General features: G+C 42.8%; 1 protein-coding gene across 1 annotated transcript in view; it reads left to right on the top strand.

The window, feature by feature from the left end:
- Positions 1-4728: 4728 nt before the first annotated feature.
- syt7a (synaptotagmin VIIa) overlaps positions 4729-13280 on the top strand; it is a gene marked incomplete at its 3' end in the record, with an annotated part of 296315 nt that continues 287763 nt past the window's right edge. The window contains exon 1 of the mRNA XM_084334887.1: positions 4729-4830. Coding sequence (XP_084191013.1) covers positions 4797-4830 — 34 coding nt within the window. The 5' untranslated portion in view covers positions 4729-4796. The remainder of the gene's footprint in view (positions 4831-13280) is intronic.

Genomic DNA, 13280 nt, shown 5'->3' with positions numbered 1-13280 from the left:
CAGGTTGATGCGGAAGAGGTGTAAAAACACCAAATATAGATAGGATTTAGAGTGTATACAATCAAAGAAAGCACAACGGATTAATAGGCACAAGAGACCACAAAGCTCACGGTAAAACAATACTCTCACAGCCATGGATTCATCCATTTTAAGAAGCCTGTCTGATATGTTTCAAACTGGGAGTCATTTCACTGCACCTAAAAAGCACTCACGCAATGTTTTGGATTTGAAGGTATTGGAAGCAGAAATTGCAAGTGTTTGTCAGTACCATTAGTGGGAAATCATTTCACATGTGGCAACTTTCCAATTGTTTCAACTGTTTCACTGCATACAGTGGTTAACAGAAAGATTTTAAACGTTATTTTTTTAAAGACACGCCTCGTATCCCATTAACCTATCACTGACGAACGCTAATCGAAAACACTGTTGCAACAGACTGACAGGCTTCTTAACATGAGCAGCGTATCCGTTTATTACTAGACTGAAGACAATTCTTTCAGCACAGCTCTCCATCAAAATCAAAGTTTTAGTCTTGTACTAAACTTAATCTGTGCCTGTGAAACTGGCCATAAAGAATACAGTATCACCCTTATTCAGTACATGTACAGTACTGTATTATTACCTACATATTCTAAAGCACTCAGATTTGAGAATGTAACGTTAACTTACATATTAAGAGATATTATAATTATATATAATTATAGTGAAGATGAGTTTATTAGATTTTAGTCAGAAATGTGTGTCTGTAAACGCAGCAACATTCGCTGAGAATAGAAGTTTAACCAGCTTAACGATATGCAATAAGTAGAATTCACACACACACAAATACACACAAATAACATGTGAACACAACTTGTCAAGTCACAACATGGCACCACCTGTCTTTGAGTACTGCAACTCTCTGGGGACCTTAGAGGACACCTGGAGACCTATTGATCACATGCACATGGCCGCCATTGCATGACATCAGGTCAAAATGGCCACCATGTGAATGTGGTCAGTGATCTCTGCCGGAGCCTCCATTCTCTTCCTCCAAGAGGAATCGTGCATTATAGCACTTTAAACCTATAGGGTCCCGTATCCCACTCTCTGCTCACAAGGTAACCAACTCTCTGTGACACAGAGGGAGTGTGGGAATATGTGTGGTGATTGACACAATTATACAATTGTTCTAGTCACTGTTTACAATGCGATGAAAAAAAGAGGAAAAAAAACATGATATGATGTTGTATTCCCTGTCACAGTTTGCTGTTCAATAAAATTACTGTCATAACTCGCTGGCTGGACATGTTTTATTTTTGTGCTGTGGTCTGTGCTGTTATCCTCTGTCACTGTCTACTTTCTTCTTTGGGGAAAAATAACATACAGATACTGTCATGATACCCTTTGTCTCCAGTAGTATCAATGAAACTAAACAGTAGCTTTATGTTTTGAAGAGTTAACTTGGATGTTGACGTCTCATCAGAGGATGGAGAGAGCAGAGGGAGTTGGTCTTGTTGTGACGTGGCCCTTCAATGCCTTCACAGACCACCAGATGTCACTGTAGTGTCACAAGAGAACTCTCCTCAGCTATAAGAGGACAATGTCAAGAATTTCCATGATATCACTTCTCAGGTATATAGTGAAGTTTGGTGTAACTGAAACAGTCAGTCCCAGTATTTCTGTTTTTACATTTTGCCGTTAGGACTTAAAGTTCTTATACGGCCAGACTTCAATAATCCTAGTGGGCTTGACTTGATTTATGAGGTTTCATTACATTTCAGCATGCTTATACGACTTATATAAAACTAAAGAAATGGGAATTGCCTTATTAAATGTACTGAAATGTGCCGCAGTAAATAGACATTATTTCTGAACGTACCCGTGATACCGGTGCTGTCACAAGCACATATTTATTATTCATCCTGTCTGTGATGTATTTAAAATTGTTTACAGCATTAATTTCTATGCTGTTATTTTGCCGCCAGCTCGAATTTCATTACATCATACACCCCTGCACAAACGTGTACACAAACAACATGCACACACACGCACACACACACACACACACTAATGTCCGTCCCCATAGTGGCTGTAGTCAGTTATTTTTTTCCCAGAGTCAGATTTCATATTGGATTTTCTGTCTTTTTGAGGAACTCAGTTCATCAGACTTTCCGCTCCACTGTTGCTGTATACACACAGAGTACACACTGTATACACACAGAGTACACACTGTATACACACAGAGTACACACTGTATACACACACCGAGTACAACACTACAGATTAGACTGTTTACCACCAGCACCATCGTGACGCCATATAGAAATAAGGACCATCCTTTGTTTTGCTCAACCCTTTCCCATCTGTCACATCTTAAGCCTCAACCCTGAACTATTATTAGCCCTCCTTGCTTTCTAGCAAGAGAACGGAGGCAAGGTAGTCTGACTAAGTGGCGCTGAAACAGAGCAAACGATGGAGGGGATGGAAACAGAGAGGTGGAGACGGAGAGAGGGACCATCGATAGAACGGAGCCAAGGGACTGAGGAAGCGAGAGGGGAGGGGGGGGGGGGGGCTGATGTGAATATAGGTCACTAAATCAATGGGAATCAGGTTTTTGAAGGGGAGAGGATTGGCGGGTGTATTTATAGTTACCAGTGGAGACCGATGCATCTGTGACAGCCACAATAATGCTGGGAGTACAGGTGTGTGTGTGTGTGTGTGTGTGTGGGGATCTACGACCAAATTAGTCAGAGAATTCTGATGACCAGTAGCGAAGGATTCACAAGGATGAGCGGAGGCTGTGAAGCATAATGCTAATAAAACATAATCAAATGGAAATCACTGCAGGACGCTTTGAGCAAAAGGCCTTCCTGGACAAAATGCAGGCAAACTGCTGTGTTGACAGTAATGTTGCGAATGCTCAGAGCATTTACATCTACAGCACAGCAAACCAGTCTTATCTCAATGAATTATAAGCCATGATGTCAGAGAAGCAAATTATTGGATTTAATATTGGCCTGGTAGCTCCTGGGGGAGAGGCTGTTTGTTGCTCAGCCACACTAGGCCCACTCTATCACTGTGGAGTATACAGTACCCCTGTGGGGTACAGATCTCAGGTCAGAGGTTATGGGTCTATGGTTGTAGAGTACAGGAAACCCAGTGGACCGCTATGTGGTACAGATCTCAGGTCAGAGGTTATGGGTCTATGGTTGTAGAGTACAGGAAACCCAGTGGACCGCTATGTGGTACAGATCTCAGGTCAGAGGTTATGGGTCTATGGTTGTAGAGTACAGGAAACCCAGTGGACCGCTATGTGGTACAGATCTCAGGTCAGAGGTTATGGGTCTATGGTTGTAGAGTACAGGAAACCCAGTGGACCGCTATGTGGTACAGATCTCAGGTCAGACGTTATGGGTCTATGGTTGTAGAGTACAGGAAACCCAGTGGACCGCTATGTGGTACAGATCTCAGGTCAGACGTTATGGGTCTATGGTTGTAGAGTACAGGAAACCCAGTGGACCGCTATGTGGTACAGATCTCAGGTCAGACGTTATGGGTCTATACATGCCTGATCATTTATGTGACGGTTGGAGATGAAGTCACAGAGCCCAGTCCTAATTCAACTATTCTGCCAATTGAATGTTGAAGCAGTCTGGTTTTAAATACTACCATCCTAATTAAATGTATTCTATAATGTTCCATGTCTCAGTCTCCATTTCAAACGTCATGCTACAAGGACTATAATAACACCCATGACTATAAGGGAAACAAATGTGATAAATGGTATTAAATGGGCTTTAGACTTGGTTAGAGTCTGTCAAGGTCACAGGCTAGTTCCATCTCAGTTTGCTAAACTGTCTATTATTTTTGGGTCATGCAAACTGATTGAATACAATTGATTGATTGATAATACACAAAGCATGGGGCAGCAGAGGCCAACATTCTCAAAACGATCAACTTATTCGATGATAGTTAGGACAATAAAGTTGAGAGTAAGCCTTAAATTTGACAAATATATAATAATAATAATAATAATAATAATAATAATAATAATAATAATAATAATAATAATGCGTATTTCTACATGGGGTTGAATTGTAATACCAAGGGCCAGAGATAAATAAATATACGTAACCAGTCCACAACTCTACATTTGCATTTAGAGCGGGATCATGCCTATACTAGTACACGGGACTTGTCACTTGACTGAGACGAGAGCCTCTCGTCCGCTAACGCCAGTTTTCACACCTGTATACTGTCCACTCACACTGAAGCCATGTTTTCCAATTGCTTGTATTTGCTATGATTCTACTCAGTATGAATTACATCCATCGATTTTATCATTCGACAGAAAATGTCGAAATATCGCTGATATAATTGCAGTCTATTCTGGACTGCATCGCAGGTCAATTAATATGCTCATAATGATGATAGTATAATGGAGAAACGCACATGGCATGTAATAATAGCGACCAGCACATCTGGACCATGTTTGTCGGCGCCGTTCCAAAAGTCACTTTACTATCCTCCCCACCGGAGTGCCCTCTGAGCATCACTGTGTGTGCCTGGTTATTGGGGGGGAGAGAGAGAGAGGAGAGAGAGAGAGAGAGAGAGAGAGAGAGAGAGAGAGAGAGAGAGAGAGAGGCTACCTATCTGCTGGGAGGAGGAGAGGAGAGGATATACTCTCGCTGTGCAACAAGACAATACACCTACTACTACAAACGAAACCAGCGGAGTTCACAATACGCGAGAAGGAGTAATAATAACACAATTGACACGTCGCCATCATTTTGCCAAGGAGTGAATTAATAGCCATGTATCTGAACAGGGAAGAGGACAATGGCAAAGGTAAGATCATGTCACGCATTTTTACCACTCTTTGTGAACAGTATAGTCTGACAGTTTCAAGGTGTCCGCTTCCTTTTTAACCCCTTGTTTCTGTTCCGAGACTATTATATTTGATAGGGGTGTCATTGACATTCTCCGTAACAGCATTTTTCACAAGCCCCATCGCACGCTCAGTGATGTTGATGAAAGTGTGTATATAATTGCACTCTATGGACATGATTATCTCATTGTTTATTATCACCAGGCTAATCCCAATTTATGTCATTGCCTCCCATGTGCAATTGTGTGATGCCACTCGAAGGACGCTATATTCAGTGATTTATATTCTCAGACAGTTATGATGACATTTAGAAGATTCACTTGAGGGCAACAAAAACACAAGGTCAAAGCCTATACAATGACAACCAAGTGTGTGTAGGTTATGTGTTTCTTCTCCGGTGGCTCGACAAAGCTTCAACTGTTAAGGTTATTATTCCTTGTGGGGGACATGATTAGGTATATGATCTGAGAGAGAGGGGCAACAACAAGAGGGTACAGAGGCATATTTGAGTAATCTCTCCCACGTGTCTTTGAGGCGTGATTTCTCTTTCACTGGGTGTCCGCGGAGGAGCATATAGTGTCCATGAAACAGTGTCCCCTGTTGTTGTTGCCATCCAGCATGCATGATCTCTGGGGCCACGGGGTGATTGTTGTAATTACCAAGTAATTCTCCAGGTTAGGCGAGAATAACACCTGCTGCTGCCGAGAGGAGACCAGATCGAAGGGACGAGCGGGAGGAGGGGCCATATTTTTCATTTCCCTTTGATGAGAGATAATAATGTGGTTTCACGCACCGATAACTGTAGTAACGTTAGATTAGATGGGTGCACGTAAAATTGGGCTGGTATGACAAAGGAGGAAGGAAGGATTGCCAACTAAAATGTCTGCTGGTGACATCGGGTTATTACAGCCACAGGCAAATATCAAACAATAGAAGGGAGGCTTCATAAATAACTTGAAAATAAGCAATCGCGGATTTATTTTCTATTGGTTTAAGCGTCACCTGACCAATCGATCACCAAGCCAGTGAGCTCACTATACAGGTTTTCACCTGTAGCTTTAGCCTGTGTTCACGCGTGTCTCTTGATTGGCAGTGCCCCTTTAATTGATTTAAGTGGGCTGGTGATCCTTTACAGCGGGTGTTTCCCTCGCCGCGCCATGCCGCGCCGCGCCGCTCTGGCCTTGAAATTCACTGCGCGTCTCAAGGTGGAGCGGTGGAGGGTGGTGTACGCGCGGCATATCGATTATGGTGCCAGATCACTGGGGGATAAGGACAAACGGGTTGATCATGCGTGAGCCCAACTATTTCCATTCAGCCAATCGCAGTCAGCCAAAGTAAAATGGACATAGTCTGACAGACTCAAGAGTCAACATTGAACTCAAGAAAAAAAATTAATTGGACTTATTTGAAGGTTTGACATCTGGAGAGAAGATTATACGATTGTCTCTTGCTCTCAATTGTCTCCACTCAGAACTAAACGATTCTCTATTTGAGTCTATTATAACTGAAAATGATTCAGCTAAGATTGAAACACACACACCGCAGTTGGTGGAGATGACACTGTGAGTTCAAACAGGTCATAATCAACACACAACCTGATCCCTGAAGCACATATTGAGACCTCCTATCGCCATGCCATGCAAATTCTGTTGGTATGACGGCACAGGAAAATTCATTTCCAGTTAAAGGTGCTATAGATATAGGTGCTATAGAAACATTGACATTGATTAATGAGTTTATCCCCTCCCTACTTTTCATTTCCCTATGTGGAATGCACCTGTTTGGATAAATTACATGCTGGTGCTCGAGTGCAACATCTAGTGGCTGAATGTTATCTTATAGCACCTCTAAGAATATATATATATTTTTTGTATCCACTTTTTCTCCCATTTTCTATATTTTCTCCCATCCCAATTTCGTATCATCCAATTCAACCCTCCCCTGTCACGAACGCTGTTTCTTGCCTCCCACAAGCCGGCTGCAATGTGGACTAAGTCATACATAGCACAAGTCCCCTCCGGTACTTGAGGTAACAGCAGTCGCATCTTTTCACCTGCGCAGCTCGATCTCTCAGTGGCGAGGAGTAACGCGTGGGAGGCTCACGCTGCCCCCGACACTTCCTGATTCTGCTGCGCAGGCGCACCAACCGACCTGTAGGAGTCGCTGTCCACAACGCCCGATCCCCACCCATCAGTTTCCCACCCCCTAATACGGCCAATGTGTATTAGTACGAACGACCAGCTAAACTGAAAGCAATGTGGAGTGCTGGGCTCGAACAGGCGAGCCCAGCGTCTCCAGCATTCGTGGCAAGCGTCTTGCCCACTACGCCACGTAGCCGCCTAGCACCTCTAAGAATATTATCTTCATGTTTGAAGACAGACAATTAGCATTTGTGAACATGAACAAATCTTTCCTAATACTTCATTGAGAGAATTAATGAAGACTATTATCTGTGATGGGCATAAGCCGCATAACCCCTAACCGAGACAACTGTGCCACTATTGGCAATTTGGATGGACGGGACAAACACTTCACTCTTGTCTTTGACTACTGGAGACAGGGATGAATGTACACAGGCCTGAGAATAACACAAGAATAACATCTCAAATGTCCTCTTCCTTTTTAAGGAATACAGATGCATATATAGAACTAGAAGAATGCATGCAGGTGCAGACCTTTGCCAAGGCTTAACAATCTCCCCACTTTGTCATTACTTTCACACTCAACAGTTTAGTGGGTAGATGACAGAAATAAAAGTTGCCGATATTGTCAGTCTCAAGGACCCAGATTGTAAATCCATGTATTTGTGTATCAACAATGGTGATACTACCTGACATCACACTGTTAAGTGTTAATAAGTAATTAATCACTTCCTGAAAATCATGCATTTTCTTCCTGAAATGCAGTTTAGCTGATCAACTATGTAAATGATAACATTTATGATGTTAGGGCCTAGTTGCCACAAAGCAAGTTTCATGATAATCAGGTGAAGAGCCCATAGGAGGAGTATGTAAAAAATATTTGCAAAAGAAACCGTCCGGACGTTATGTGTAGGCGCAGCCAGTTGTGGAATGTGAACGTTGTTTGGTTACACTTGCTAGCTAATTCTAGCAGGTTGTCATCCCTACCTTGCGTTTGTTAGTATTCATTAACCCCTCTGGTATCTTGTGTTGTGTTCAAGGTGATCCCCCCCTGCGAGCATTTAGCTAGATGAGAAAAAGCAGTTTCACTGTGTTGAGAGGCAGCTGATGCTAGCGGTGTAGGCAGCTATAGCTTAGCAATAACTCTGTACAATTCTTATCTTAAGTCTTACAAACAAATCTGTTGAAAGAGCTCTCCATTTATATGAATAAAAAAATGATGAATGACATGTGGTATTCAGAGAACCAAGATTATTAACCTAAACTAGCATTCACTTGCAATTTAGAGGAACACGCCAACACCATGGGAAATGCACTTACTGTCCTCTCCAGAGTCAGACAAGAAGATGGATATCAATTTCCTCTCTGTGCGTTCAGTAGAAAACTAGCTTAAATTGCAAGTGAACCGTCGGTAGTTTGGGTTACGTTAATGGTTAACGTCTTAACAGGCACCCAGAAAAGTGGATTTTTTTTACTTGAACTTGAGGACTGTATACTTTTTTTTGCAAAGTATAGCTTTATACTTTATACTTATAGCACATGCATGAGCCTGGTCTCTTTTGAAAGATAACATTCTGAAGTTACTAATGCAAAAAAGGAAAATCACTTTTAGTGCTAATGAAATAGAGTAACAGAGGTCTGAACTTGAGTTGAACTTGAACTTGTGTACTCACATTCTTCTGTAGCGGTTGCAATATAAAAAAAAATAGGTATAAGCTGGAAAACACTGTGGTTCCATAGCCTGAAGTCTTATGTAGTTCAGGTCCAAACTTTATAAAAAGCCGTTCAGAAATGGGTCTTTGAGAGACGTCCGAGTACAACCGGCGACAAAGAAAAAAGCTTTCCAAAATCCATTTCCTCATCCATGGCCGTTCATTCTGAAGTGTGATTCACTTCTAATTTTCACTTCTAATTTTCACTCGTCAACTTTCACCTACTTCCTGTATTTGCACCCCCCCCCACGTGGGGTATCGTTGGAAAGGTACACTCATTGGCTACAACGCTGACCAATAATTTTCGCCATCAGCGGATGATTGGCAGTTCTGGAGTGTCTGACTCTGGAGTCCGGGTTGGTCATCTGACGCACGGCGCGTAAAAAGACGCTTGCCTGACATATCGTCATGTAACTCGAGAACTGAGGCACGGATTTGGTCAAGTGAGGTGGCGTTCGAACGGCAACAAATAGATCTTTCGAACGGTAATTTATAATTGCAGCCCCGAGCCGCTAGACGCTCGCAAAGTGCCATGACTTGTGTGCATGGGCATGAGGGCCTGATTTCTGGCCGGTGCAAGTTAAGAGGTTAATAACCATGGTTCTTTGAATTGATGTGCAGTGCCATGACATGCGCTAGCTTATATAAACACGGTAACATTACGGGAAATGTGCTTACTTGTCTTCTCCAGAGTCAGACAAGAAAATAGATACCCGTTTCCTCTCTGTGCGTTCAGTAGAAAGCTATCCGGCTGCAAGCTAGCCTAGCTTAGCACAAATGAATGGAAGCGGATACGGATCAGCTAGTGCGTTTTAAGTTAGTGCCTCGCATAGCACATCATTTAGTGCCACAAACACAAACTGGAAAATACACAAAGGTCTAGATCCTTTTCAGGTGGTGGAATGTATATGACTGTGGGATGGGTTAAGAGCAGAGCTCAATCGCATCGGCGACCCTGAGAGACAATTCCATGTGTGTGTGTGTATTCCTCTGTGTGTGTGCCGCCCATTGCATGTTGTTGTGTCGTTGCATGCCGAATAAAGACCTCTCTCTAAAGAGGTCCTGCATTATTATTATTTATTATTATTATTATTTATTTAGCATACATGGTCACATGGTACTTGTGAGTGGAGGGTTCACGCTTCAAGGCTGTTGGAGGACAGATATCGAGTGCAAAGTGCCGTGAACTTGGATAATATGGTTGAGCCCAGCTCTCCAGCTGGGGTTGCTGTGGAGTTTGGAGGGGTGAGTGTAACGAGATTGAAACCTTGCAATGAGTGTGTAAACTCACTCCTATATTTTACATACAAGGTCACATGGTGCTGGTGAGCAGAGGGTTTGCGGTTCGAGGACCTGTGGGAGAACAGGTGCAAGAGCACAAAGTGCCTGCTAGTACCTACTGATCACTGTTACATCAACAGGAAATAAACTTTCTCTACAGTTGAAGAAACAATCACCTTAATCACGCAACGCAAATCACAGAGGAAAAGTTTAGGTTAATTGCCCCCACTGAGCTGAACTGAACTGTCTGTCACTGAGCTGAACTGAACTGTCTGTCACTGCTCAGATATGCCGCCTGCAGAAAATGCGCGGATCCGTGAACATCCCAATGTTCCACCAGAGTGCTCTTTAGCAGCCGAAGGGCGGCATTTGCGTTGTGAATATCTTGCAATTGAAAGATTGATTATGCCGTTAGAGGTGATGAGAGAGAGACAAAGCAGAGAAAGGCATTGCTAGAAGTACCTATGACCTGCTCATGCATTCTACAAAACGTCCCTCACAGAATGTCCATACATTTACATTTACATTTAGTCATTTAGCTGACGCTTTTATCCAAAGCGACTTACAAGTTCTGTACGACAAGACAGCAAGAAGGGTACAACTCTATCAGCTGAGTAACAATGTTCATCAAAGTGTTGCGTGTTACAGTGTAGGTTAGTTTATTAGGACAAGTGCATGACAGTAAGGTTAGTCAGGGTTAGATTATTATTATTTTTTTTAATCATTTCAGATAATGGTTGAAGAAGTGAGTCTTTAGTCGACGGCGAAAGATTGGACGGGATTCGGCTGTCCTAACTGGGATGGGTAGTTCATTCCACCATTGTGGGGCAAGGACTGAGAATAGGCGGCTTCTCTTTGATGACCCTCCGGGAGCTTGGATAGGAGTAGGTCTGAAGCGGCCAGAAGATGCATGAGTGAGTGAGTGACCAGAAACAAACCCAAAAATGCCAGAAAGTCCAATATGGCAGACTTTATAGGTCCTTGTGGGAATTGCGTTGTCCATGAAGAGCCACATCTCTGGTTATTATTCTTATGACTGTACAACAGGTCAGGAGATACACTCACTTGAGAATTGCATTTAGCCTGATGATGGCGCTAGAGAAAAGGTTCACAGCTAAATTAATGTTCACCGCAAACTTTATGGCAATCCAGACATAACTTTTCAGTTTGGCTAGACACCTTGGGGTCATGAATGTGCACAGCAAATTGTATAAGGCCAGTCTGGCCATTATTGTTTTGATATCTTGGTCACTAACTGACAGACAAACAAACAAATGGGTGAAGATAACATCCTTATAGCTTTACATGGAACCATTACAAAACCAAGAATATCCAGTTTTAGGCTATTTGATGAAAGGTGTGAAATAGGAGTATTTTACTGGGTGGAACTTTTATGTACACCGCCGAATGCTCGATGGGTTATTGACCAAATTAGCTGCTTTCCAGGAATAAAGAAGAATGGAATTTGGATGTAAAAATTTTGTTTTTGCAAAACATTGGCAAGTATCAGTACATGGCTGAACAGCACATATAGGGGGATGTAACAAGATGAAAAAGGTAACTTTTCCCTCCATGGGCACTTTGATCAACTATGCCCAGTAGATGCCAAAATTCTTGCTCTTTTGATCATTGACTACCGGAGATTCAACATTGCAGTGTGGGCTCAGTTGGGACGTTTCTTATACAGTATGTGAGGGCATATTTATTTTCTTAATATTTTATTTAAATCACAGACATTTGCGAGAATCTGTTAAATTGCCTCTCGCTGGCAAGCAGGCATCAGTGGCCCGTGCTGGAATAGAACACTGGCTCTTCTGGGGAAATGTCTTGGTTAGGTTGGTGAAAGTTTAGCCCTTTGGGAGGAACGTTTGTATTCCTATTGATGGACAGCTCAGCAAGTTCACCGCAACAGACAGACAGACGGTTGCAGCTTTCAAGCTCAGCCAGACAACATGGCTTCTTTGAACCGGTACACTGTGTAGTTCTCAGTTTGTCAGCTGGGGGGCGAGAGGCTTAGCAGCTTCATGGGTTGTTCTAATGAACCAAGATGGATTTGTTGGACAGGAGTTGACATGAGTATCGATTGAGTACAGTGAGGGAGAATGGCATGGGTAGAGGACAGCTTGGGCAGAGCAGAGACGTTTGGGGAGGCCGAGCTTCACTGTCTGTGTAGGCCAGGCCTATTATGCATGTGATTGCCTTGATTTCTATGAAGTCTTTGCCGTCGTGTCATCAAGAGGTGGGGTAGTAAATAATCATAGACACTCTTGGCAGAACAATATCTGGGGAAGTACTTTTCACTTATTCTGTATTGGACAATCCGTTTGAGTCCAATATAGTACAGTGACAATAGGCCTGGCGCTGATGATCAGGAAATGTTCCCAACCATTATTGATAATATATCAGCAAATCAAATGCAGGTGGTGGCTGTAGTGTTGTCAGCATCATAACATTAATGTTGTGCTATTATCTTAGTTGCATAACATTACAGTATTCAGCACTATTGCCTCACAGCAAGAAGGTCCTGGGTTCACTTCAAACCCCAGCAGAGGGCCTTTCCGTGTGGAGTTTGCATGTTCTCTCCCTGTGATCTGTGTGGGTTTCCTCTGGGTGCTCCGGGTTCCTCCCACACCATAAAAAGACATGGATGCTTGGTATATCCTGCTGCTGCCCTTGACCAAGGTACTGGCGTTACAACTGGAGTTGGTCCCCGGGCGCCGCACTGAGTGGCTGCCCACTGCTCCTAAATAGTTAGGACGGGTCAAATGCAGAGGACGAATTTCCCCAAGGGGATTAATAAAAAAGTATAAAAAAAGTTGCCACATTTCAGAGAAATTTAGCACTGTGTTCTTTATGCCATCAGCTAGCTTGTGAAGGCAACGAGCAGACATGAATTTGAAAGAGACTAACATTAACGTTACTCTTAGGTCTGGGGAAAAATATAAAAAAAGATAACCTAATCTGACATGGTGACCATCGTGAAAGACAAAGATATTGTGTAGTCTGATCCCGGGCATAACTTATATAAATGAAATAATAAGTGATGACGGAATGAAGAAACCACTTTGCCAGTGGATTTGACACCATTTAAACCCCTTTCTCACATATAGGAAGACAAACATCTCCCAGTCAGCCAAAGGGTAATGTCCTCAGCCAAGGGAGATTTATTAGGCTTTACTAGCCTTCAGACAGGGATGCTCTATGCTATATCAGCATAAAGTCACACTCACGGTCATACTCAGTGTCATACTCAGGGTCACACTCACGGTCACTGTA

This window comes from Notolepis coatsorum (assembly GCF_963971535.1).
Source record: "Notolepis coatsorum genome assembly, chromosome: 18".
NCBI lineage: Eukaryota > Metazoa > Chordata > Actinopteri > Aulopiformes > Paralepididae > Notolepis > Notolepis coatsorum.
The sequence above is the reverse complement of the archived record's forward strand: the minus strand, read 5'-3'. Positions and strand labels throughout refer to the sequence as shown.